Raw genomic sequence first — 27,531 nt, 5'->3', positions numbered from 1 at the left:
GAGGGTCACAGAGCCACAGCTGAAGGGCTCCCCTGGAGGGGGAGAGGCCTTTAAACACTGAGGTCCCCTGATGTAATTCGGAGGCACGCTGAAGGCTCTCTCCTCCCTCCCCCTCTGCACTGCACTAGGCTGTGATGTCTTATAGGCAAATCCATCTGAAATTAAAAGAAGACTTTTTACAAAGGCTAAGTTTGACCCTGGTTAAATCACATAGTCTGGAAGGCAATGCCACTGTATTTGTGACGAACAAGGAAACTTAACGTTACATTTTAATATTCCTCGATTGTGTTTACTAAAGAGGATCTAAGGGTGAGAAGGGGACCTCTAAGCATCTATAAGTCAAATCCGTGTGCAAGTAAGAATCGGACTCTTTTCACTCCCTGAAGCAGGAAATAAGAGTTTAGGGGACAGAGCCGAGGAATCTGTCAGGGCGGGAATGGCCTTGAAGACTAGCTAGTGCCGTTATTTACAGAAGAGGAGACTGAGGGTCAGAGAGGTTCATGAGTTTGCCCACAAAAATACAATCTTTCATTAGGGGACCCTGATTCCAGGACAGCGATGTTCTAGGAGGGGAAAGCAATTCCATTTTCTTCCAGGTGGCCTTCGTTGGCCAGAAGCACCCTCCACCCTGCAGATACACTTCCACCCTGTGGATACACCCCGCAGATACGCAGCGGACAGGCACACGGCGCTCTTAGGAAGCCGAAGGCTGTTTACCCTGCAGATAGCACTGTTCCTGCCCTAGAGAGGTTTACTCATGTGGTTAGTCACTGGGAAGAAGGGGCTCCGGCCTACGGTCTACACAAACCAAATGTTGGCAAGGTGGCCCGGCTGAGCTGCCACCAGGACCAGCCCCCGGAGACGGGCTCACCCTCAGCCTTGTTTAACGGAGCTACAAACACCTCGGCCGCACTACATGGCGGGGTCCCCGTAAAGGCCTTGGATGCTGAGCTCTCAGCACCGCCCACCTCGGGCAGTCAGCTCGCCTTTCAGGGCTGCACCTGGGACCCCTCAGCATCCCCGCCCGGGCGCCCCTCAGCCCACACTCCCCGTTCAGTGGAGGTAGCTGATGTGGAATATGAGGAGGGGAAATGCTTGTAAAAACTCAACAGGGTGGATCTTCCGGAATTTTTTTAGGCAAAATTAAGGTGCTCAGAAAGTTAGGAAGAAAGAAATGATATATTTTGCTTAAAATAAAAAGCATGGGGGAAAATATGAGACTTCGAAAGAGCTGGCCAGCGTCGCCTTCCAACTTGTACAACTTCCTAGGATTTTTGCAAACTCAGCGCATACAGTTCCCGAGTCTCCCCTCCACCCGGAGCTGGCAGTGGCACTTGCACAGGGTCTGCCTCTCGGTGAAGCCAGGGAACCCAGAACCGTCGCTTCAACAAGCACTAAAAAGACAGTTTCTTAAAGTGACTGAAATGCGCCGATTTGGGGCTTGGAAATGACCCCTTATTGGAAAAAGAGACTAACTGCAGAAAAACAGTGAAAACCAAGGCGGGAAGTGGAATCGCTTCCTTCTCGGCCTGTCCCCCCCGGCGCGACGTCTGACTGCGCGGTGACCAGCCGCGAGGCCGCCCGCGCCCCCCTCCCGTCCGGGACCAGAGCTCCCGGCTCCCGGGGGCAGCGTACCGAGGAGGCCTCTTGTCACCAGCTCCGTTGCAGGTTTAAATTCCGCCCCAGCTGTGGGAGTTTAAATTCTGCGCGTGGGAATCATCCTTTCTACACCGTCTTCCCGGTGCAAGCTGGAAAGGGCAGTGGGGAGAGGACCCGACCCCCGGGCGGAACTGTCGCACGCCTGGCGCCCGCGGACCAGACGCGGTGGCCAGGGGTTGAGTCACAGTCATCCCTGTGTCCGCAGGCACAGGCTCGCCGCCGCGATCCTACAAGTCGCCCTCGGCGGCAGTGTCTACTTTTCCTCTCCTCCGGCTTTGGGGTGCTTTACCTCTCGGCCCGGATCTTGTACCGCAGGACAAAGTAGGCGATGAGGCGCAGGAGGACAAAAAAGATGCCCAGCACGACAAAGTCCAGGTAGAGCTTGGCGTTCTCCACGTCCAGCTCTCTCAGCACGGCCTCCGACTTCTGGAAGTGGCAGGTCTCGTCAGTGTCGCAGTGCAGGTCCTCGCGGTCCAGGCCGTAGATGGACAAGATGACCCCTTCGAACCCGTACCTGCGGAGGAAAGCGCCGGGCGTGAGGAAGGCCCTGCCCTGGGCGACCAGGCGACTTCCCCGCCGGCCCTGACTCTGCCTCCGTTTGCTGAAGACCAAATACCGGCCACCTTCTCCGCAGTCGCCAGTCGCCTCTCCCTGCCCGAGTCTCTCCTCACTGAAACGCTTCCCAGCCTCCCGGCGTCTCCCTCGGCAGCCTCACTACATGTTTTTCCAGTTTTGTTTCCTCTAAACTGTACAAATCGTAGGTGTTTGTTTGGTGAAATGAATGGAAAACCACTTTGATTACTTCTGATAGTACATTTTTTTAACGTTAGACATAACAGAGGGTCTGACAGCCTTCCAAGCCCCAGACGGCACTCGAGCAAACACCTCTGCCCAGCTATTGCTCCGTGCCGGCCCCACACTGTCGGAACGAGCGCTCATTCTGGGGAGAGAGGCCCGGGTTCGGGTTTCCGGGCACTGGCGTGCACACAGGTCGCTGAAACTCTGTACCAGGGCTCTGCATCCCATTTGTTTTCCAGAACAATACACCTGGGTCTCAACTGACATTCTAGAGGGGAAAAGCTTGTTCCGACGTGAGATCTGCGTGTCACGCGGCATCGCCGCCGCTGGGCAGAAAAGCTCTGAAGACAAGCGCGGCCCCCAGGCCGATGTGCGGGTGGACGCCCCCGAGCGCGGAGCGTGCCATCTGATCCAGTGCCTGCGTGCCAGGACACGCGTGCCCAGAGGATGTCTAAGTCATGACTCGTTTCCCACCGGGTTTCTCTCTGGGCTTACAATGTGCAGACACGCGTCATGAGCATGGTTATTTCAGAGGGGAATGAAGTGCCCGGGGGTGGGAGCGCCCCCCAGTGGCAGCTCTCCAAGAGACCAGGCGCCCACCTGGGCTCCTTCAGGGTACAAGCGGCTAGTGCTTAACTTGTCTTTGTTGTGTGTGTGTCATTGAGGGTGGGGCACACAAAACTGGGACAAAAATAAAAGGCCCACGATCCTCTGGGATCCGAGATCTAGGAGTTGTGCTGGCATTTAGCTGAAAGCCAAGACGTGGCTTTCCTGAGTGTCTGTGTGCACATTGACAAGAGTCCCCTTCCCTCTGCCACAGTAAAGCCCCCGAGTTATACAGGCTGCCCCCCAACACACACATGCGCTACCTGACATAGGACATGTAGGATATCCACTGCAGGTAGGTTGGGATGGTGTCAAAGCTGACGAAAAACCCCGAGAACAGAAGGATGGGGATGGTCGTCATGGGGCCCACGAAGGTCGCCACCTGGGGGGTCACAAAGAGAGCTCACAGTCCTACATAATTCCCTCCGCAAGTGCTCCCTGGGGGCCACATTCCTGGACAGTCACTGGGACCACTGGGAAAGGGCCAGTTTTCAGGATGGTCATCCAAGGGCCAGGAGGGGGCAGAGAAGCGTCGGGTTTGGGGGCGTGAGCAGCCTGCTCTCGTGTATACACGAGTCCCCCGAGTTCTAGCTCTGCTTTTAAGGAAAGGCCTCGCCTGAGCTCCCTAAAGTCACAGAGGTGCAGAAATGGCAAATGCACGTGGGTTTGGCACGTTGTAGGTGGGTGGGTGGGACCAAGAGTCTAGAAGGGGCATGTGGAGAGACTCAGATGGGGTGTCGATGTGGGGGTGCAAGGGAGGTCGAAGGGATGGGCAAGTGGATCCCCTAAGGCAACAAAACTTAGGCATCCAGAGCCTGGCCTCTGAGCCAGCTGTGTGACCATGACCAAACCGCGTTGCCTCCCTGGGCCTCAGTGTCCCCACCTGTAAGATGGGGATAGCACAGCATCTGATTTGGAGGTATGTTTGGGACTAAATGAGCTATTATGTGGAAAGCACTGAGAACAGCAGCTGGCATACACTAAGTGCCACATAAGGGCACCTGCTGCTGTTGATATGCCAATCCCAACTAGCCAGGACAATGTGAGTCCTGACACAAAGACTGACCTGGTGCAGCCGATCTAGGAAGTTAGGGCAGAATTAGGAGGAGGAGGGGTGGTGCTGAGCCTCCCCCGGACAGCAGGGAGGCGTATCCTTGGCTGGTACCTGCAGGGACGTGGAGGCAGCTCCGATCAGGAGGCCCAGGGACTGCGCCACCAGCGAGATCATGGTGCCCAGGGCAGAAAACAGGATGAACCTCACAGTGTCGGATGGCTGGGATGTCATCCAGTACACGATGCTGCAGTAGGCCACCGGGAACAAGATCTGGAAACACAGGCTCCGTCACCCTCTCGTGGAAATCGGGATTGTCCGCCCCGTTCTACGGGGCGCGATGGAGAATTCCTGCCCCCCTTCAAATATACGCCCTTCGCACACGTACCTGGAAGGGGACATCGGCCATGGTCTTGGCCAGGTAGTAGGCCTTCAGGCTGTACCAGTAATTCAGGTGCTCTCGAATGAACACACCCATCTCCAGGGGAACTAGGAGACAGGGGAACAGAACAGGGGTCAAGCAGACATACTCAGTGTGCCAGACACTGGCACAGGTGGCCTATGCCGCGACGGGGGCCCCTCACAGCTTCTGGTCCTCGGGGTTTGGATGGGAAAGATGAGGACTGGTTGACCAGCCTGGGAAAATTGCCGACCATTTTTATAGCCTGAGGAGTCAACGAGTGGAGAACGTCAATGCAAATCCTGAATATTATTTTAGTTATTAATATAAACATTTATTGTTCAACTTACTCTCACTGAGTAACTGTAACAACGGGATTCTTTCCCGTGGGCAAGACCTCGCAAGCTGGTGTCGGAATTCTGGGCAATTTAGGGAGGAGGCATCATGGGAGGAAGTGTTTATGCTGGAGTTGGGTGGAAGCAAAGGGTTTCTACACCATCAGACCAAAGTGACCAAGGGCAGCTTACTCGACAAGTGATCTAGACTTGCACAGAAATCCATCTGGAATGGCTTTATCCACTCACAAACTTGGCTGTGCCAGGGCTGTCTTAGGAACCAAACAAGGGAAGCAGCAGAATTTGAGGGGCTCTTGATTAGAAAACCTTTTAGAAATCCCTCTATCAGCCTTTCACCATGCATAAAATCCTCCATTAGTGATTCATTCCTTTGGCTTAAATATGGTAGGTATTTTCTTGTCTAACAGAAAATACAGCGATACCTCCGTCTGTCTGCAGAACGATATTTTAAAAAACAAGACACTGTACACGTTCAGAAAACTCATCTCTTCTCAGTCCCCGACGCGTGGTTGGGACGACATAAGGCAGGTGGGGGGCCCGTGGCCAGCGGGCACTCACATGTGAGCACAGTGGGCATGAGGGCCGCGAACATGAGGAACAGCATGGAGAAGAAGAGGAAGCCGGAGTTGCTCAGGACCTTCTTGGCTTCGTTCCCAATGTCCAGGTAGAGCAGGCCGATGAGGAAGCCGATGACAATGTGCGAGGCGACCCGCAGGTGCGTCAAGACCTGGGGGCAGAAGGGCTGTTACTCGGGGGCCTGGGAGTTGTGGGGACGGGCGGTGATGGAACCACGGGGCCGAGGCCTCAGGCTTCATCCCGCCCCTTCTCCTCCAGAAAAACAAACCTCTGACCCTAACCCAGCTCACCACACACACACACACACGCGCGCGCGCGCGCACAAACACAGGGCAGCCTTTTATTGCTGTCAAAACGGAACTGCTCGGAAATGGCAGGCAAGGTCCCCTCAGAGGAGGGGACGAGTGACAACGACGGTGGAGAAAGGGACAGTGGATGCATATATCAGAGGCCCACCCCTGAAGAGCTCCAGGGCGGTTGCTACAAGCCCCTCCACCTTTCAAACTAGGTCCCAGAGGCCCACTGAGCTCTCAGCGCCTCCTGGGCAGGCTGTCAGATTGCCTGCTTTAGAGGGGGACATTACCACAGTTCTCAACCACTCGCCACCTGCTTCCCAGTAATCCTCCACAAGGCCCCAGTGCCCCATGCCTTGCCGTGCTTTCCCGAGGTGGCGACACACTCCCTGACGTCACACTTGGCCATGCGACTTGCTTTGGCCGGAGAAACGTGAGCACAAAGTGACAAGTTGCCACCAGAAGTTTTACATTTGGTTTCTCCCCTTGCGCTTTCCCTTTGTCACTTTCTAGAAAGGAGCTGTCCCTCCATCTGAGCCCGAGGATGCGAAGAAACATGGGGCAGAGTCACAGCACTCAGCCACCAAGTTAACACGAGCAAGGCATAGATATAGGGTATCCCCCCCCAAAAAATGTATACACACACTCTGAATAATGATAAAGGCAGTGTTTATTAAAATGCGTTTCATTTTCAAAACTGAGCTACCAGCTGTTAAAGTGTGTATGCATTTTGGGGGGGACACCCTGTACTGACTGTCGTAGCCGCTAGCATTTGAGGGGCTGTGTGTCACAGCAGCATCGCGGAGCGAATGCTGACTGATGCGGATGGAGGAACAACAGTCAGGACGGATACACCCGAAAACGCCCGAAGCTTCCTCTGCCACAAGAGGCGATTGCAGGCACGCTTACCGAGTCCCTCAAGCTGCTCAGGAAAGTCCTTTTGAACAGGATGCAGAACTGGGTGAGGCAGCTGGCGGAGAAGCTGTGACAGCCTTCGGTGGAGGGGGAGTCCTGTGGGCACCCGGGGAGGGAGAGGAGGTGAGGCCCAACCCCGAGCGCGGGTCCCAAGGCTGAGAAAGGGCGCCCCGCCGCAGGGGCACACGCAGGGGCGTGGGATTACCTTTCTCCGCCCCTTCACTCGTTTTGCCTGCTTTACCTCTTCAGGGGGCCGGTGCCAGAGGAAAGGGTTCACCTCGGCATCCCCCCCAGGCTCTCTCCTGTAGTCTGAGTCGCACATGCCCTCGAGGACGGCTCGCACCAGGCGGCTGTTCTGGTCGCCGTACTCACCAGACGCCACCTCCATCACTGCGTGAGACACAAGCGCGCGTGGTCGGCCAGGCCCTGGGACAGGCGCCCGACATCGCCCAGGTGAACGGTGCGCCTCTTTCATTTTTGCAACTGCAGAGCAGTGGATTCAGCCGGAATATTTTTAACCGATTATATACAAGTTGAATGACCATGATCTTATGATAAAATCATTTAGCAACCAATGTTCTTTCGGCTCTAAACCCCCAGCAAGACCATTTCCCATGTCAGGAGCCTGGGAATGAAAATAATTAGCTCATTGCCTATTAACTTACACCCGTCCCTCCCCACACGGCCGCTCTCTCTGCACCTCCAGTCCTGTCTCCAGGTGACGTTGAGGAGATAGAAGCCACACCCTAACCTTTCTGGGACCTCCTGGAGGCCCCATGTGCCCTATTTCTCCTCCTGCCCATCCTTCCCTCTAGGTTCTCTCCTCTTTGCGGGCCTTGGACCTTACTCCCCGCTCCCTACTCAGCACACCTGTCCCCAACCATCCTTCTCTCTAGTGAATATGTGACTATAAACCGGACCCGTCCCACTGCCTTGAAACAAAGCTCTCTGCCCCCTCACCTTCCTGCTCTCACACTCATTTTTGTAAGAGAAGCATTTCCCAGTCCAGCCAGTGTGGCCTAGTGGTTGACATCAACCCATGAACCAGGAGGTCACAGTTTGATTCCCAGTCAGGGCACATGCCTGGGTTGCAGGCTCGATCCCCAGTAGGGGGCGTGCAGGAGGCAGCCGATCAATGACTCTCTCATCATTGATGTTTCTGTCTCTCTCTCCCTCTCCTTTCCTTTCTCTGAAGAGCGAGAGAAAGAGAGAAGCATTTCCCAGGGACAGTGTCTTGTGGAACACAATTTGGGAGATAATGTAGAAAATATGAAATCCTGAGTGTGGCCAGATGTTTGAAAGAAAAGCAACTGAGTGAGAAGGGCTGATGACCAGGAGACCAAGTGGGAGGGTTATAGTGGGTTCAATAGCATCCCCCAAATATTCATGTCCACCTGGAACCTCAGAAACTGACCTTATTTGAAAAAAGTTTTTTGCAGATGTAATTGGTTATGGGTCTTGAGGTGAAACTATCCTGGATTTAGGATGAGCCCTGAATCCAGTGTTTGGTGTCCTTATAAGCAGAGGAGAGGGCACAGAGACACACACAGAAAGAAGCCATGTAAAGACACAGGCAGAGATCAGAGTGATGGGGCCACAAGCCAAGGAACGCCGGAGCCACGGGAAGCTGGGAAAGGCAGGGAGGACGCTGCCGACACCTTGACTTCTGGCCTCCAGAGCTGTGAGAGAGTGAACTTCTGTTGTTTTAGGCAACCCAGTCTGCAGTGCTTTGTTAAAGCCACCCTAGGAAGGTGGGGTGCAATGGCAAAGACTGGACCCCAAGGACAGTGACTGATGGGGAGAAGACAGAGGGGGACCCCTGGGAGCAAGTCAGTGTCTAGGATCTGAGGTCATAGATCTCAGGCCATTGCAAGTGGGGACGCAATCAGCTGCTCAGCATCACAACCTGCTGACCTCGGAACTTCACAGCAAGAGAAGCAACTGGGACCATTAGCTTGACTGCTGGGCTCAAGGTCACCTTTTTTGTTACATTTAGTCAAAATTTAAATTGGCATTTTAACATCTCCATTAATTAAAACCTTTTGAAAAGGTAATTTCTTGTTAGAAATAACTTCCTTTAAACGGGGACCAACACAAGAGATGTTAGAAAATATCGCTCCTAACAACAGCTCCCTTGTTATAGTTTCCAGATATTTTACCCGGAGGAAAAACAATCTCTTTTTCTCTGCCCTTAAAAGTTCCACCACAGGATGGCACTTGAGCCATCTGAGGAATATTCAAGTAATTCCTGACTGGGGGCCTCTGGTAAAAGTGGAAATCCACCAAGAATGGCAAAACACACACCCCTTTCTTTTCCTTCCTGGTCAAGGTTCTACTTACCAAAATCGGCTGGGTTGTGATAGGTTGGGCAGTTCAAACCTAAATCCTTCAAATATGGTACAAGATTGGAGACCTCTCCCCGGTACACACATTGTCCTTGACTAAGGACATAAAGCTGGAAGAAAGCAGGGAGAGGTAAACATCAACCCTGCCTGTCTCCGTAAAGCAGTGGGCGCTCTCAACCCACCCATCCATACCACCCCCCCCCCACATCCACATATCCATCCCCCCACACATCCACCCCCCACACCTCCATCCACCTAGCCATCCACCCTCTATCGATCCATCCAACCATACCTATCTATCTATCTCTATCTATCTATCATCTATCTATCATCTATCTATCTACCTAATCTATCAACTATCATCTATATATCTTCTCTCTCCCTCTCTCTCTCCATTACCTCCAAAAGACTCAGTTAAAGTTCCCAGGGAAAACCATGATAAGTCAGAGAAAACTGAGGATATCACGAGGCCCTGAGTTATTTTAACATATTGCCTTTTTTTCATATTAACTAACCACCTGCTCAGGAAAGATTCTGAAGCTGTACATATTTCAACATTTGAGACATTTTTTCCCCTCATAATGTCAAAACCTAAGATTTATAAAACATGATATTATACAAATAAAGTACTGTCATTTAATTCAGTAAAACAAGTATTTCCCCACTGTAACATGAAGCCTCAGCAATGTCAGTGACTCATCCAGGTCCCAGTGGCCACACACCAGCCCCAGAGAGGACACTGGCCAGCTCTTCTGATCCCTGTCCTTAGTTGCTTATGGCTCCAACATCTTATGAAAATAACCCTGAAGTCCACTCAGCAATGAAGACAGCCCCGTGAACTAGGGGAAGCTGAGTACCTGAATTCAGACCCCAGGGGCTGTTCACGGCAGCGTCTGCGTACCTGGTCAAACAGCTCGAAGAGCTTGGCGCTGGGCTGGTGGATGGTGCAGATGATGGACCGCCCTCCTTGAGCCAGCCCTTTCAGCAGGGAGACCACTTGGTAGCAGGAGGAGCTGTCCAGGCCGCTGCAAGTCAAGGGGCACCATGAGACTTTTGTGGGGCCCCCAAACCATGCCCATATTCAAAGTGCACTGCGTAGGTCTGGGTGCAAGCCTGGGCCCATGGGTGTCTCCTAGTCTCAGACAGGGAGAGTGGGGCAAGTCAGGTTCTGCTCTGTGACCCCAAAGCAGCTGGGGAAAAAGATGGGCGGCCGGGGGAGACCAGGGCCCTTTCCCCCGCTGCCCAAGTACCTGGTTGGCTCGTCGAAGAACATGACGGGAGGGTTGTTCACCAGCTCCAGCGCGATGGCCAGGCGCTTCCTCTGCCCGCCCGAGAGGTTTCCAGTGCGCATGTTGGCACAAGACAGCAAGCCCAGAGCCATCAGGATCTCCTTGACCTGGGGGACGGGGCAGAGCCTGAGTGGCCATCAGGGATCTTCCACCACATGTCATCACCTCCAGCGCCCACATGGAAACCTGCTGCCTCCCCCACCCAGCTCCAGACACACACAGATCGATGCAACTCCCACCCCAGGCTGCCCATTTCCAAGTCTAAGGTCCTGATTTGGCCCTGGGAAGCTGAGAAACAGTGGTGAAGCCAGGCCCGCCTGGGCAGAGTCCCTGTCCTGCCTCCTTCTGTGACCTCCACTTGTGAGCCTTCACTTGTAAATCTGCACAGTAAACATCTGTAGAATGGGTGGATCGGTGGACACATAGATAAAGAGATGATCAGGTTTCTGACCAGCACAAAGAGAGGACCACCTAGACGGTGAAATGAGATAATGAAAGTGCTTGGCAGATGTGAGCATTTAGTCGACAGCAGCTCCTGCAGACACACAACCATACAGGCCTGGCCTCTTGGAAAGAAGGAACGGAGCCCCATTTGCACTTGTCAATAGGAAATCAAGGTCTCTGCAGGAGCAGCAAGACCATGAAAATGCTTGAAGCAGCCAGGCCCTCCCACAGCAGCCCCAGTGCCCGCCTGGCTTGCAGGCTGGCCACTGAGGTACAAACAGTCCACTGTCTGACAGGATTATCGATCCAGTATTGACTCAGGGAACAGAGAGCAAGCAGACTTCAGGGCAGGCGGTGGCACCGGTTTCAGGTGCAGCCCAGCATCTTCTCAGAGGTCAGCTGGTGGCCTCCCCACCTCCACACCAGGCTCACCTCCTGGGGGGTCCCACCACAATTTGCCCAGCCGTTATCTCAGCCCTTGGTGGCTCCTGAGCCCTTTTGGGTGGACCCAGTCCAGCAGCTTCTCTGGCAGATGAGGTCATCCAAAAAGAGAAAGAACTCACAAGGAAGAAAATTTCCATCCGGCTCTAGAATTACTTAAGCAGAGTCAATACAAGATTCAGGTTTGGTGACAGAAAGAGCCAGGACACTGCTGCTCCTCAGGCTGGGAAGCAGGCGGTCGGACAGGCCTGGGTTTGAATCCTGCTCATCCTTTCCCTTGTTGATCCCTAAACCCCACTCCTCTGCCTCTTCTAGAATGTTGTGTCTTTGAGGGACACCAACCTAGAAATGAGGTCAGTGAGGTCACTCAGGAAAGGCTGTCAGGGTGGGGCAGGTGGGGATGGCTCTTCCTGGCACACTTCCCTCCTGTGCAGACAGAGCCACGAGCCACAGTTACAGGACAAATAACCACGCTGGTCATTCTAGGCTCACTCTGGGGCCATCACAAACATGGCACATGCCCTCTGCCTGTCCATCTGTTTCCTTGGAGGGCTCAGTGCTGTGGCCGAGCGCCCCTCAGCCGCTATGGAGAGGATGCTGGGAGTGGAGAGGCCGAATGCCGATGCTTCCCTTTCTCCGCCCATCCAGAGTGTTCCCTCCAGTGGGCCCCCAACAGTGACACTCTGCAGATCAGTTTTGTTTCAAAACTAGTCAGAGGGGCTCCTGAGGAAGCCCCTCCCTGGAGGCTGAGGGCTGAGGCTGCTTTTCTGGGAAATGCTGAAGTCCAGGCAACACATTCCACTTGGGCGGGAATGCTCCGGCCACGCAGGGAGCTGCCACGCAGGGAGCTGGAGGAAAGTGAGTCAGCGCATTTGACGGGCTTCTTATCCTTAAAATAATCACACAGTCCCCCTGAAGGATCCTGGGGGCCCGGCTGGCCCGGCTGGAGACTTCCAGTGAGAAGGTGCGCAGGACCCAAGGACACCGGTTGGCCCTTGGGGAGGCTCACGTTCTTGCTCAAGCCTCATCAGACGAATCTGAAGAGAGGTGCGAGGCCCCCTCCCTGGGGAGGGTTCGGGCTCGGTCCGACAGAATGAGTGAGTGCAGCGGGAACCGCACGGGCCTCTCTGCAGGGCTGTGTCTTAGGCCGGGCACCTGGGGGACATGCTCTCGGGCGGGCCCTCCCAGGAGATACGTCCATTCCCGACCAGAAAACTGCACCGCGCCTGTCCTTTCCGCCCGAGGAGGCAGAGAGGGCCCGGTGGCCTTCCCCCGGGACCCTGACCAGTTACCTCGGGCACTGCCTCAGCGCTCTGGGCTGCCGTCGGTAAGAGGGAGTGGGAGGCCAGGCCAACCTGCCTTCGGGGCGGCGTGAGGCGGATTAGACGACATCAGCTCCCCCGATGGGGCTGGAAGCTGCCTCTGAAGGTCATGATGTGACAGAGGGAGCTGGTGCAGGGGCAAAGGGAGGCCGCTGTGCTCTCAATATAGCAAGTCAGCCGAGGGGCACACTCGTCCTCCCAGCCAGCAAAGGCTACTGCCTTCCTCAGCCCTTCTCCCACGTGGAGAGGCTGGTCCATGCGGGTCCCGCCGCGGGGCAGCCCTCCGTGGCCTGCTTACTATGGCTCGCTCCTGTGCCCCGCAGCTCAGACACCTTAGGGCACCCTCTGAAATGGCCTCGCGCCGCCCCAAAGGCAGCTGGGGCCAGCCTCCCACTCCCTCCTCGCAGAGGGAAGCCCGCGCTGCAGGCAGTGGCTCGAAGTCACCAGTGGGTCCTGGGACCCCCTTTGCCGTGCCGTGCCCCCTTTGGGCTATTTGCACCAAATCCAGTTTCCTTCTTCACCACACCCCAAATTGGGGGTTCCTGTTGGTGTTAAATTGACGCCAACGGCCTTCGGTTGTCAAGGGACGGAAACACGCGTGGTTCCCACATTTCCCACATCTCTGCTTCGGGTTCCGTTAAATCCACTATTCCTTTCCAGCTCAGCATAGAAGAGTTCCACGTGCTATGCCTTCAGCGGCAACGAGTTCCACGGGCCACAGAAGTGGGCTCTCCCACCCACTGCACAGGTAACCCTCCCTCCCTCGATTTCAGGGCCAACCCCTAAGAGTTCTGGAGGCTGCAGTGGGGCGAGGAGAGGACAGAGAGGGTGAGGAGGGGGCCTAGAGATGCCAGCATTGCTCTCCATACCAAGGAGGGTCACATTTATGTAACAGTAACTATTATGTGGACCAGGAGAGGGAGCGGCCATAAATAGAATTGCTATTAGTATTTCCTTAGCGTGCATAAGAGTATTCTATTAGTGATTCCAGTTTCCATCGAGACATGAAGAGCTGCGTTGCACCACTGGGGTAACCCCACAGACCCTACTCTTCCTGCTGCTGGGCTGTGGCCCCAGGGCCTTAGAAGACAAGATGCTATTTTATCAGTGGAATTTTACCAAATTCTATTCTTATACTGAAAATGCCACTCTCACTCACTGTGGAGTGGAGAGGAAGAGGCTGAGTTTCCCTTAGATGTGTGTATGTATAAATTGGTCTCCACCCCCCAAAAAATGGGGCTTTCTGGTGCTCCCCACTCGATCTGCTTACCCAGCGCCCTCCCTGCTCCCTGGGGTTTGAGGAGTAATCCGTGAAAGGGATTAGAAAACAGTCCTACTCACCCTGGAAACCTGTTTAATTTATTTTTTTAAAGGCTGGTTAATAACACGTGAGCATCAAATTTCTTCTTGGGAGTGTGTGTGGGTGGAGGCTGGTTATTTTTAAATGAGTGACTAACCATCTTCATTGCTAGTATTTTATAAAAACAGTTGAGAATGAAGCATATTAAACACGAAAAGGGACAGCGCTTAGGCTGACCCTGAGGCCAGGCCTTCTGGCCACCTAAGCTCTCAGGCTGGTGTCCCGCTGCGTCCTTGCCCTGTTCCTGTGGCAGCGCCAGGACACAGAGTCAAGGCCGTGGCCCCAGCGGCAGAGGGCCAGTCCAGGCTGCCAGGTAAGAGTGCAGCACACTGAGATGTCACTGTCCCCCACACACAGAAGGCAAGGCGACAAACCAGCAACACCAGCACCAAAACGTGTTTGCCAACTGCAGTTCATGCACTTTCTGGACCACTTGTGGTCCCAAGGCACACACTTACCATCTCCCTCCTGCCTTCATCTTTCTCCTGGAGCTTCAGATGTGCAGACACCTACACGGGATGCAGGGATACAGTGTGGAGTCAGAACAGATGGCCCTTGGCAGGACAAACCTCACAAGCCACACCACAGGCCAAGAGCCCTAGTGGCGGGAAGAAAACTCTTGGAGGAGGTCCTGGCTTCCCACCTCCCTTGGCTCAGCAAAGGTGGGGTCTAGGACAGCAGTGTGTGTCTGGGGTGCTTCCTTCTTTGGAAGGGGTCCCCACATCAGTGGGGTCAATAACTTTTTCAGGAATTTGACCTTGATTTTGCCATCCAGGGTCTATGAGAACCCAGGGTCTTTGGGCTATGTGAGTGCAGGGCCTAGGCCTAGTTCTCTCTGTCGAATTTGCTGCTGTGCCCGTGAAAGAAGTTAGATGTGGGCAACTGAGAGATAAGGAAGCCTCAGGCTTCAGGGGCTTGAAGACTATCGATGTATATTTAGGAATTTCACAAGCCACCTGTTAAACTGTTGATAGCTTAAAGCTATCCATTGCTCAACACAGCAGATTTGAGAGCATTTACACCACAGAAATTGGCAAATGCTACAAAACAGGTCTCTGGCTTTGTTGTTGTTTTGTTTGAGATCCTGGTTGCCCGCACACCCCTGGGCCCTTCACCCTGCTTGGTAAAACCTTGAGTAGTCAACATCACGCCCCAAGTCAGCCTTGGTTCTGCTTTCCCAACTTCTGTGGCTTTGGGAAACAAGCCTCAGTTTCCTCACAGGTACAATGGTGAGGTTAGAACCTGCCCCCTGGTGAGCTGGTAAAGTTGCCATGAGGATCAAGGGCAAACTGAGACACAGGGGAGAGTAGGGAAGAGGCTACAGTCCCAGAGTCAGACAGAGCCAGGCCTAGGTCAGGTTGGTCAAGCCAGCTGCTTGCCCTGTGACACCAAGTGTCACTTCTTGGTTGGCCTGGTGGTTGTGAGGGTAAGATGCAACACATGCAAATGCACAACCCACAGCTGGTAGCCAATATCACCCCTGCGTGTGTGACAGGACCTCAAAAAGTAAAAGATATCATGGCTTTATGTTAAAATCTCATTTAATTTAATTCCGAAAATAAATGGATTTTATAGCAGAGCCTGGTGAGAAGTTAGGGGGAGGAGGGAGATGACAACAGGAGTCACCAATCTTGTTTGCAAAAGAAAGCAGCAAGTCAGCCAGAAATCAAAATACGGTTTCTCTCTCGTCACCTCAGATGAGACCAGTGGCAAGGCAGGAGTCAATGGGCTGTGCAAAGCTCCTGTCTGCTAAACTCACTGCTCTGTCTGCAAGCTCCTCCTAAGTTCCCTGCGCTCTTGCCAGATAAACAATCAGGGCCGCCAGGGCACATGCCTTCTCGGGAAGCCAGCCAGGGGAGAGGTGTGTCCTGACTTACAGAACACTGAGTCCCAGGGACAACGGGAGGAGCAACCCCGCAGGGCCCTTCTCTCTGTCTCCCCACAAAGCAGGTAAGGGACCAAATCACATATCTGACACCCTACTCTGCTTCCCTTTGCTAAGATCTCCTTGGAGTTGGCGTTGGGAGGAAAGGCTGGGCAGCCACCACTCTCTGATGCCAGGGAGAGGAAGTGAAGAGCACAGGGCAAGACCTTTTTCCCAGGCTGGAAAACCAAGGCGAACCCCGTCCATTGACCAGGGTGCAAGGCAGACAGGCTGAGAATGGTGGGTAACACGCCAGGAGTGACCCAGAGGCCCTGCCTTTCACAGCAGATGAGGGGAAAGCAGGAAACCAAGCAGCCTTGTGGCAAACGCCCCGTGATGAGCAATGAGGGGCTTATGGGCCTTCCCATCTCCTCTCAGTGGGAGACATTCTAGCGGCTTCCACTGTCCACAGGTGGGTAAATGTGGTCCCTGTCGGCGTGGGCGGGGCCTTTAAAAAACTGGCTCTGGAAGCTCAGGTCAGGGCACTTGGCTGGGTCGTGGTCTGTTCAAAGAGCATGAGGGCCACGCCATACTGAACCCCAATGTACAGGATGCCCTGGGCCACCAGCTCACTCTGGAGGCTGCCTTTCTCACACGTTTTTGAAGGATTACATGTTTGGTGACTATTGGGCTGCATGAGCTCAGGGCCTAGGATCCAGCAGGTGGTCAGCAAACGCTGGTCTCACTCCCCCGCCCAGCAGGGGATGACACCCTCGTGGCCCTAACTCAGCACCAGGCTGATTGGAAGGGCAGACCCTCGGTCTGAGGGGTAGGACTGGGGTCACCTTGGAAGGGGTCACCCACATCAGTCAGGTCAATAGCTTTCTCAGGAATCTGACCTTAATTTTGCCATCCAGGGTCTAGGAGAAGCCAGGGTCTGGGGGTTAGTTGTCAGTGCAGCTGTCTAACCAGCAGGGCTGGAGTGACACTCCGCTGGAGGCACGGGGCCGGCAGAGCCCCGTCCCACACTGGGCCCTGCCCGCTACCCGAGGGGCGGCAGCTCACCATCATCGCCTCCTGCACCGTGAGGTTCGGCAGCAGCATGTCGTCCTGCATGATGTAGCAGGACACCTTCCGGAAGCTGCGCAGGTCCCGGGGCATGCCGTTGATGAGGATGGCCCCCTTCATGCCGGTCTCCCTGCAAGGCCAGGAGAGGGCCGGTCAGCCCAGCTCCTGCTCCTGCTTCCCCCCAGGGCTGGGGGGCCTGAGAGAGAGGCGGCCCCGCCCAGCCCCTTCCCACGTGGATGGTTTGCCACAGAGACGGGGGAGGAAGGACAGAGACCCAGGACAGCCTCAGCACTCGCAGGAAGGAGCCACAGGGAGAAAATGCCCGGCACAGAAAGGGGTGGAGGGAGGCCTCCCTGGGATGGCATAGGTGTAACAGGTGCCCGCTGGCAGGCAGCGATGGGAGCGGATGCTCCCGCACGCAGCCACAGGTTAGATGCACACCCCTGGCTTTTCGGGGTGGTTCTGAGGTTGGCTTCTGAGCAATCCTGTATGTAGCTGAGGTTATACTGGCTGCCCCAAAGGCCAAGACTCTGCAGTCAGGGGTGTGGCCGCTACGTCAGACCCAGTTCCCCAGGGCCCGGCTCCGATGCTGACTGGGAGGGAACACAGCAGGGTCCCTGGGCTCACGTGGCTCCAAGAGCAGGGGGCCTGCGCCCTGGACCCACTCGGCCAAGTGCACGGTCCTTCTCCACGGGAAAAGTTGTGCTCTGTGACCATAGGGGACAGGTTGGGCGTCCATGTGTACTTTGGAAACAGAAGGGGCACTGCTCCCCTCCCTCATTGGCAGACCCGGTGCATCTCCATGGCCAGAGGCTCTTCTGGGTGCGTCAGCTCAGCCTGGGGAGGCGGTGGGAACCACAGCCAGTCTGTCCCACGACCTCCCTCCCCGGGGCGCGGAGCATCCGTCTCCACTGCCATGTCGCAATGACCAGGTGCTGCCTTTGGATGTTTCAATGTTGTTTTCTCCCCCGGGCTGATTCCTTCACAGATTACAAAGCCTCTTAAGCACCCCCATCCCCTCGAGGCTTCACTGGAGCCCACACAGAACCTTAAGAAGTGATGGGCAGACTGCAGTGGCTGCCACAGTGCCACCTATGGCGGGGATCGTGTTCTCGGCAGGGTGTGCTCACCTGTATCCGGCCAGGATGTTCATGAGCGTGGACTTCCCAGCCCCAGAGGGACCCATGATGGCCACCAGCTCCCCGCTGCTGAATTTGCCAGAAATTCCTTTCAGAAGGGTCTTGTATCCTGCAAAAAAAACAGACCACATTCGCTCTCTTACTATCACGGGACCTGTCGATTTTATCCCCAGTGCCCTTCAGGTAAACACACAGTACATTTGACCGTGGATCTCAGGCCAAAGGCTGGATTTTTCACACTTCGACTGCATCTCGTGGGCTACGTTACTGACAGTTCCCAGTAGGTGCACAGTGCTTTAGACTGGACAAGGCGCTCTCACACGCACTATCTGGGGTGCCAGGAGTCCACCATTCTCCTTCCGGGGTGAGGAAGCAGGAGTCCCGGGGGCCAGGGGCTTGTCCAGGCCCCCACAGCCAGCATGAGCGGATCCTGACCGAGGGCCATGCCACCGGCCACCCTGCTTCTGCTCCCATGGTGGTTAACTAAATGATTATTTTATTTTTTTCATTTATGAATTTTTATTTATAATTTATGCGAATACAAATTATTCATGTAGGATTTATTTGTAAATCATTACTCTAATATATTAATTAACTGATAATTAAAAGTGTACCATTCTGCAGCCACATCAAATGTCTTTGGAGTTTCTGCCAAGTCTCCATCCGAAAGCTTTGTAAAAGGACCAAAAATGTACATGTCCTACCCAGAGCCACAGGAATTCTTTTTTTAGTGGACTGTTCGAAGGTGCGATAAAGAACAAAATAGAAGAAACTGGATTTGTGGACCAAGACTCCTAATTCAGAGCCATTTCTTAGCTCCTGAGAAACATTCCGAGAACATGCCCTTAACTGACCAGGACCACACAAATGCAGCTTTTCTGCTCCTGCATGATGCTTAGAGGCCTGATGAGAAAAGGGCGGGGGGTGCCCCACCAGATCCCATTCTCTCCCCAGCTCAAGGCTGGATGCTCCCTGGGACCCAGACCTGTAATGTTTATTTGAGCCTTGGCCAGGGACCGGAGAGTTCCTGTCTTCCACTGATAAGTCACTTGAACACCCAAACTGTCACCAGGTGCCACCTTGATTCAGATGGGGAGTCCCCAAGGCCTTGTTTAATCAGGCAGAGAGAAGCGGAAACAAAGGCAGGAAGCCTGTGGCCCTGCGATGTGGCTCATTACAGAGAGCGACCGTCGCCTGGGGAGGGCTGAGATAGTTGTCCCCGTGGGAAAGGGGCAGAGGAACAACCGGAGAGCACCTAGAAGAGTAGCTCAGAACTGCAAATGAGCCAGATGCCTGCCAATGGGACATCCATGACGCTAGGTCAGCAAACGCTGGCAGGTGAGAGTTAAAGGAGATTCACGCATGTGAGGGGACAGGAACCCCAAAGGACAGACAGAAGGGCTGGGGAGAGCAGAGACCCCTCCTCTGCAAGGTCAAACTCCCAGTGCAGCAGCTCTGAATCAGGATGGAGCTCTGCTGGGCCAGGGGCTCTGGGACCTGGGCCACAGGGGGTCCGTCTGACATCACTGAGGGAGCATTAAATGCCAGGCACACCAGACATCTGCTCATTACTGCCTCTTGTCAGTTTGGGTCCAGAGCAGGGTCACTCCAGAGCAAACCTTCCTATAAGTTCTTTTTCTCAAAGTTCAAGGCTGATCCCCAGCTGGTCCCCTGTAAACCAGGGGGGCAGCCTGAGGAAGGCGACGCATCGCTGAGATGTCCATGGCCACTCGGAGGCCAAGCACAGTCTACACGTGGGTCACGATGGCCGGAGGCAGCCTTGCTTCCAGGACTCTGAGAGATCCCTCCCTCCGGGCAGAGTCCATGGGCACTGCTCTCACTCTGACGTCACCTGGTGCAAGCCCTTGGGGTTGGGGTTCACACAGGGGCACAGATAATAACAGCGGCTTTGGGAAGGCTGTGATGTCCATGGCTAGGAAGTCAGGAACAGACACAGGTGTGTTAGCTGGGGGAGCATCTGGCCCTTTCAAGGGAAAAGTGGCCAGAGTGGGGGACAGACCATAGTCTTCTCCCTTACAGCCACTAGACCGGAGTTGTGGGTCTGCCCGTGAGCCCTGGTGCTAAACAGATACACTGTTGGGTCATGTGAGTTACGTGGACTCACAAAGCGAAGACTCATGCCTCAGAGAGGGGCACTGGTTCCAGGGTGACGTGGAAAGACAGGGAGGGCGTGTGTGTGACATGCTGCAGAGCCGCCCAGGAAGGGTCCTCACGTGTGGGTCTCAACGTGTGGGACCCATGTGGAGTTCAGTAGTGGAGAAGGACCTACCTTGGGGCTCCCTTCTCTAACATTAGAAACCTGTTTTTCTTTAAAAATGGCAAACACACACTTGGGATTTAAGACTTAAAAGTGACCCTGGAAACAGAAGTCAAGGAGGCGTCGATCTTGTGGGCCCACAGAGCAGTGAGGGAGGAGGCATCGCACACTCAGAAGTGGGGTCCCAGTGCCAGGCTGAGGGAGGGGACACCTGTTAGCGTGTCCAGTGCATGCACAGCCCTAGTTTTATGTAACGAGCTGCTTTTCACCTCGGAGTCTTGCCTTTTTCTCCTTATAATAAGGAAAGATGCAGACAGACCTATGCCAACACTCCGCTGCTCTACTTTCCCACCGACGAGCCCTACTCAGCTCATTTTCTTGGCATAATGGAAAGATCGCCTGACAGGCAGGGCCATGGATATTCATCAGCCCTGCAGGGTGCAGGTAGTTCATCGTTAAAACAGCCAGGCCAGAAGCCAGACCAGAACCCAAGTCAAAACCTAGACCAGAGAAAAGAAGAGAGATGGAGAGGTGGAGAAAGAGAAATGGAGACAGACAGACAAGAGATGACAGTGCCCTGGCCCCACCATCACAGGGAAGAGAACTCTGCTCAGACACAGGGTCCCATCCTCTGAGATGGGATGGGCACGCTCTGCATGGAGAAAACAGGGGACCGAAGGCAGGAGTGCTGGGCCCACACTGGCATCAGGAGCGTTGGGGCAAATGGGATCATGGGCAGGAGAAAGGCCCCGTGGGAGGGGCAGCTGGAAACACAGGCTCTCGTTTGTCTCAGAGACCCCGATGCTTTACAAGTGGGGACTGGGGGAGGGGCCTTCATGGGAAAGAGCACAAACGTAAAATGCGATGTTTGGTTCTGGCTGAAAGACTATTCAAACCCAGGCAGCTGAGAAGGAAAAGCTGTCAGAGCAGGCACCTGGCCTTCCGTCTCAGGACACCCGGCCTTCCGTCTCAGGACACCCAGCCTTCCGTCTCAGGACACCCGGCCTTCCGTCTCAGGACACCCGGCCTTCCGTCTCAGGACACCCGGCCCTGCCCAGCAAGCGTGCTTAGCGCATTTGCTGAACGGAAACATACATGGGTAGATTTTGAAAACCATGTGGAGAAAGATGTTTCTGAACAGTTTAGTGAAAACTAAAGGGCTTCCTTAGTTACACCTGCAGGGTTTACTTTAGAATGTTCGAGATTCAGAAAAAGCCTGTCCAGATGCCCCGGGTCTCAGTGGCCTGAGGTTCCAGAAGTTGAACAATGGGGAGAACTGAAGAAGAGGTCCGAGCAAGCCTTTCCACCTGAGGTCAGCCAGCCCCAACTGAGTGCCCGGTAGGAGCCCGGGCATCCGGTAACTGCCCCGGTGCACACCTCGCCCTTGCTGCCACCTGGGTGCAGGCAGAGCGGCTCCCCGCATGGGTGTGGCAAGGTGCTCGGAACACTAAGGCCACAGGCCCTGCGTTACCCAAAGGGCTCTTAACTCATCCGATCGTCCCTCATCCTTCATTTTCCTTTTCTTTCTATGAACATTCTCAAATCAGAAAAAAAGGAAAAAAAGAAAAAAATTGCCAGGGGGTGGCCAGGCCTCTGTCAAACCCTGACGTGTTCAGGACCCTGTACAGGACCCCTCGGTACATCCGTGAGGAAATGTACACCCTCAGACTCACATGGGGCACCCCATGGCTCCTTGTTATGAAAATGCCCCTGCTTCCTGCCACCTCGGCCCAACCACGGGGATTAGAGCAGCAGCGGCGTTTTGGAGCAGCTCACAGCTCACAGCACACCGGGCCCCTGGGGAACCATTAGGCCCCGATCCTGGTGACCTGCAGAAAATAATAAGCAGCTTGTCCCTCAGACTCTAGCCAGTGACTCACTCACTCAAGTTTCATTTAACGAGCTGCTGTTTGGAAAGGGCCGAAGTTTCTAACGTGAGCCAAGGGTCAGCTCTGAGAGGGACTGGGAATGTGGCAGGTGCAAAATAGCACAGAGCTGGGGAAAGTGAAGCAGCCCCTAAGAAGTCAGTGCTCTCCCTGCAGCTAATTCACCTGACTTATCTCTTAGCATTTATCCCGCCCTTACATTTACCATTTGGTTCTGGACATCAGCCACCTACGCCCTTAAACTGCTACAGCTCCCTCCTCCCCTCTCATAGTACAGTTTTTTAAAAGCCAATCTTCCCTAATAGAAACTCAGAGAGTCAAAATACGCTAATAAGTATGGCACGTGCTTTGATAATTTTGCTTAAAATGCACCAGAATCTACCTTAACACTGGCCCCACGTTTCTTAGAAACACAGCTCACTGTTCAAGTAGCCAAGCAGCCGGGCATTCTTAATACCGTGGAACTTCTTAAGAAAGTCTGGAATTATTAATGCCCTCTGGATTTCAGGCTCGGCGAGCTCACTGACGTCACTATGAAGGAAGGATGTCCACTTTGCACTGGTTTTCATGAAACCTGGTGGCCTATCGTCCCAAGAGGCCATCACTTTTGAGTTCACTAAAAATAGCTGTGCACCTGGGTGGTCCCTGGGTCTGTGTCACATGACACAGGGCATTGAGGAGGAGTGTGAGGGTCGGTCAGGCTGCACTTGATCCTGAGGTCCTAGTGGCCCTCACAGGAACTCTGAACCTGTTGCTTACACTTCTCCAGCCTTGGTTTTCTCATTGATGATGTGGGAACAATGCCCAACGGTTGTTGGGGACTCGATGAGGCGGGTCAGGCTACCCACCCACGATGAGCACACAGGGCCGGCCGGACCCTCCCTCTAAGACAAGACATGCAGTCCTGTGACCTTGGGCAAGTTCCACACGTCTCCCCTCTCCTCTCTCATGGGGCCCATCGGGGTGAGGCATTTGGAACAATGCCTGGCACCCAGGAAACACTAAGCTGAGTCATCATTTACTACAACTATGAACTAGTTCTAATCCTTTTATTTTAAAAGCCTAAGATTTTACCCCAAACTTACTTTTAGAATGACAATGAAAAGGCTTTGATCTGTCCTATTGATCCTAAGCTATTATTTTATATCACACATCACACCATTCATAAGGATTGTTTATTAAGCAGTACACGTCGGGCACAGTGCTTCATATGTAACAAGTTATTTGATCCAGTAAGATGGGGGTTATCATTATTAATATGCCCTTCTCCCAGCTACTAGGTGGGAGAGCGGGGTTTACGGAGACTCTCTCATCCTGGAGCCCACGTTCCCACCCCACCCCGTCCTCCACTGAGCGCATGTTGCTCTAAGGTGCTAGGCCTGGAAGCATTTTATTAAAAGAAACATAGAAAAAGAGGGAAAAAAGAAAATTGTAACTAAGCCCCACATACAGTTCAATTAATCTTAACCTCCTTGTTACACATTAATTTAGTATTTTCTACAAAACTACAACCTGACGATTTCACATTAAACACCTGCAAATCCGAGAACAGCGTTCGTGCACCAGGCTGCTGCGGCCACGCTGAGACCTTGGCTCGCCGGCAAGGCCGGCAAGGCTCCAGCCCTGAAAATCCAGCCACAAGACTAAAAGGCACAGGCCCTGACCAAACCTCACATCCTCCTAAGATAACCTCCCTGAGCCTTCCTCCTGGGCCAAATTCTGAAGTACAATGTTGCTGGGAGCTTTGTTCCGGCCGTGGAAATTTCCATCCAGCAACGACAAATGGAGATGCTTCGATGGAAAAGCGACTCACCAGCGGGCGGGCGTGTGCAGCTCTTGAGGGGCTTCCCAGGAAAGATGAAGCCTGTGCCCACCTGGTGCTTGAAAGCTCACAGCCTTAAAGCAGCTGCGCTTATTAACATCTCTTCAATGTTGGGGTTGAGTCCCAATGAGCAAGAAAGCTGGGAAGCCGTAGAGAAGGGCGAGTATAGAAATTCTCACGAGAACAACTTACCACGCTGATGGTATTATTATTATTCAGTAAAATCCTTAATGAAGCCAAAAACCAACCCTTCAGCCAACTGACCTACACACTGCAATGCACTGAGCCCCCTGGAGTATTGGTGAGTGGATCTTAGCCACTCCCCTCCGAGAGAAGGATTCTCACCAGCCCCATTCTGCAGATGCAGAAACTGAGGCCCAAAGCCACATGGTTAATTAGGGGTAGAGCCAGGGTTCAAGAGCAGGCCGCCTGACCCCAAATCCAGGCTCTTATCACCACCCATACCCTGCCTGCCCTCCTGTCCATGATGCCTAGAGCAGGCCAGTGGTTGGGCTAACCCAAGGAAATGGCACCCAGAAACTGCCAACTAGATGGTTAGTCAGAGGCGGTTCATGAGCTTGACACAGCAAGGGAAGACCAAAACATCCCATTTCCTCCAATCCCTTGCCTTTCCTCCCCACTTCTCCTCAGATCTCTTCTGGGGTAAAGGCATACGCTCTTCTCCTGGAATTTAGGTTTCTGTTATTTCATTCATTCACTTGGCAGATGTCTAGTGAGTGCCAGGCCCTCAGCTGTGCCATAGGGACAAGGGATACTGACACAGTCCCTACTGGGAAGCTCAAAAGGAGGTACCTGGGAAGGGCTCTAGCCACAGAGGTAAGAATGAATGAAGGCAGGCTCCCTTCCCTCAGCCAGGAGGCAAGGTAGGTTCCTGGCAGAGGGTGCAGCCCAGGAAAAGAACACAGAAATACTGATTGAGCACACCCCTTTCTTAACAGCAGTTCTCCTGGCTACCCACAGGGAGTGGCTGCAGAGAAAAGAGTCTGGGAGACAGGCAGAAAAGGGCTCTCCTTGAACCCCTTCTGCCAGGCTAAGACCTTTGAAGTTTATATTCTAGAGACATACCCAATTCTGAAATCAAGATGCATAGAACTGCCTTGGCCAGTGTAGCTCAGCTGGTTGAGCATCGCCCAATGTATCAAAGGTCTCAGGTTCAATTCCCAGTCAGAGCACATGCCTGGGTTTCAGGGTTGATCCCCAGAAGGGAGCACGCAAGAGGCAACCCATCGATGTTTCTCGCATAGATGTTTCTCTCTCTCTCTCTCCCCTTTTCCCTTCATCTCTCTCTAAAATCAATAAAAACATTTTTTTTAAGCACAGAACACCACTTGGAAGAGAGAAACTGACCAGATGAAAATTGCCACCCTCCTCTCTAAGCCAGATAAAAATCGGGTATGCGGAAAGATTGCATGGTTTGACCCAGGACACACACAGCACACATGACACATTTGTGACAACTAGATGCATATGGTTAGAGGCTTCCTGCTCACCATTTAGGACCTAACTATTTTCTAGACAAGCTGATATGCAGGTCTTTAGAATATGAAAGCTTCCTCTACAAGTCTTAATGGGGACACTGATAAAATATGAAACTAAATGTAAGGGCTCCCACTTTTTAACTAGACTTTTGTATAGAGTATGTTCTTATGTTAGTAACGTGCATTGTGATTGTTTATAGTAATGGAATGCCTAAGATACCAAGTGCACTGCCTTCCTTTCGCACCGGTTTTTACTTGCCTCACCAGCAAAACCTCAGAAAGATAGAGGGAATTTACCACGTCGGCTACCCACTGCCACCTCTAGCTTCCTGTATTCCACCCCAGCTCAGTGAGTCTCAGAGACCTGAGAACTATAATCTCCACATAGGCTTACACAACTGTCAACTCTGCAATAAAAAACAAATAAGCAAGTAAAACCCAAGACTATGAGAAAAATCATTTGCCCTTGGCAACTTGCACTTATTTAAAAACCCAAAAGGTTGAGCAAAGCATATAAATGATGGTGTTTGACTTTTCATTAGCACACAGAAATTAAGCCCAAAGTAATGGACCTGCCAGGTATCTAGAGAAGGCCCTGGTCCCCCGGGAGAGGCAATGCACTGCACGTCCTATTCCGCCAGGGTGGTCCCAGGCCTTCCAGGCGTTAAAATGCAGCCCAAGTGGCAGAGATCATGTTTATCACATCTGTGGAGTCACCAAAAAATGTGCACCAGGTGCCTCAGAAAACACCCCTCACTGGCACGCCCAGGATGGAAGTGACTTGGCAGGGAGCAGGGCAGCAGCCGCCTTGCAGCGTGACCGCTGGATTCCAGCCAGCTGACTGGATCCCCGCTTCAGATTCCTGAGGGCAATTCCGGGATTCCACAAGCCACCCCAGTCATTTTTAAATTTATGGCTGGGTGCTTCTTGCCCAACCTGCTTGACCCAACCCAAGAGGCCCTGCCTCTTATCACTTCACCCACACGGTGAACCCAAAACAAAACAAAAACAAGAACATTTATAAGGATTCAGATATCAGTTGTCTCTGGAAAACGTGTTGGACCTGAACGTGTGGTGCTACCTGCGCTTTAAATAGAAGCCTGGAACACTGAAGGCTCCCCACTCGGCTGGAAGCTGCAAGGACGCAGGGACAGTCACCGCGGGCAATGCCAGCCCGTTTCCTTAGGATGACATTTCTAAATATCTGTATGCTGTTTCCATTCCAGTGAAGCCTCCCAAATACGCTTAAAAAGACATCAAAATAATAAGTTTAAAAAAAAAATCTCCATCCATCGGATCCAATTCAGAGACGTTTTCTGGGGTAAAATCTGGCTGTAGTAAGGTCCTGGCGCTGTCAGGGGCCACGTGTTCCACGGACCTGGGGTGGAGCTTGGGGTCTGCACCCCTGGGGGGTCCACAGGGCAGCCCCAGTCCAGGGCAGGCGGCCGCACCCCCCGCACCCCAGGAGCTCGGCCTCCCCGGCTCCAGCTCAGCAACAGCGCCCCGCGCGCAGCCAATCGCGCGGCGCCGCCGAGGTTACCCGCGAGCGTTGACCGGGAGTAACCTCGGCGCGGGCGGAGGCGGGGCGGCGGCCACTGCGCACGCGCGGCAGCGCACACCTGCCCCTCCCGCACTCGCCAGGCCCGCACCTCCAGGCTCTTCCCCTCCAGCCGGCCGGATTTTAGGGTTCCCAAGGAGCACGAAAGTCCTCCAGACAGCCTCCCCCAGACCCGCAGCCGGTGCGTCCGGCCATCTGGCGGGGACAGCGCAGACGCCACCCCGGGCCCCAGGCCTGCAGAGGCAGCGGGCACCGCACTGGGAAAGGGGGGGGGGGGGGTACTCCCCATTTAAGGCCCTCGGAAGAGCCGCCCGAGCCTCCCCTCTGCCACAACCTGCTGGTGAACAAAGGCCCGAATGAATGCGCCCCTTTGAGACAAGCCAGTCTCAGCGCCCTTGGAAGCAACGTCTGGGCGCCAGACAGGTGGCCCTTGAACCCCATCGCGGAGGGAGCGGGCAGCAGAGGTGCCCAGCACAGCCCATGGAGGACATCTGGGAACCCCCTCCCCGGGAAAGGTGGGAGGCCTTTTGTGGCACCTCTGCTGCCAGGGGGTTTGGGGTTG

The 27,531-nt window shown here is 53.9% G+C and overlaps 1 protein-coding gene across 2 annotated transcripts in view; it reads right to left on the bottom strand.

Moving 5' to 3' along the window:
- Positions 1 to 1,160: 1,160 nt before the first annotated feature.
- The window catches only part of ABCG1 (ATP binding cassette subfamily G member 1), a 39,864-nt gene continuing 13,493 nt past the window's right edge, over positions 1,161 to 27,531 (bottom strand). Inside the window, exons 3-15 of one of the 2 annotated variants that reach the window (XM_016221030.2) lie at positions 17,918 to 18,035; positions 16,785 to 16,917; positions 14,314 to 14,364; positions 10,250 to 10,395; positions 9,901 to 10,024; positions 8,995 to 9,109; positions 6,860 to 7,044; positions 6,649 to 6,750; positions 5,429 to 5,597; positions 4,503 to 4,603; positions 4,229 to 4,387; positions 3,327 to 3,445; positions 1,161 to 2,173 (exon numbers count right to left, since the gene is read on the bottom strand). In XM_016221030.2, the coding sequence (XP_016076516.1) occupies positions 1,945 to 2,173; positions 3,327 to 3,445; positions 4,229 to 4,387; positions 4,503 to 4,603; positions 5,429 to 5,597; positions 6,649 to 6,750; positions 6,860 to 7,044; positions 8,995 to 9,109; positions 9,901 to 10,024; positions 10,250 to 10,395; positions 14,314 to 14,364; positions 16,785 to 16,917; positions 17,918 to 18,035 (1,751 nt within the window). In that variant the 3' untranslated portion in view covers positions 1,161 to 1,944. The remainder of the gene's footprint in view (positions 2,174 to 3,326; positions 3,446 to 4,228; positions 4,388 to 4,502; positions 4,604 to 5,428; positions 5,598 to 6,648; positions 6,751 to 6,859; positions 7,045 to 8,994; positions 9,110 to 9,900; positions 10,025 to 10,249; positions 10,396 to 14,313; positions 14,365 to 16,784; positions 16,918 to 17,917; positions 18,036 to 27,531) is intronic. The other variant, XM_016221040.2, reaches the window with a different exon arrangement.

Source organism: Miniopterus natalensis, chromosome 6 (assembly GCF_054644295.1).
Source record: "Miniopterus natalensis isolate mMinNat1 chromosome 6, mMinNat1.hap1, whole genome shotgun sequence".
NCBI classification, from domain to species: domain Eukaryota; kingdom Metazoa; phylum Chordata; class Mammalia; order Chiroptera; family Miniopteridae; genus Miniopterus; species Miniopterus natalensis.
This window is presented reverse-complemented; position numbering and strand designations above follow the sequence as displayed.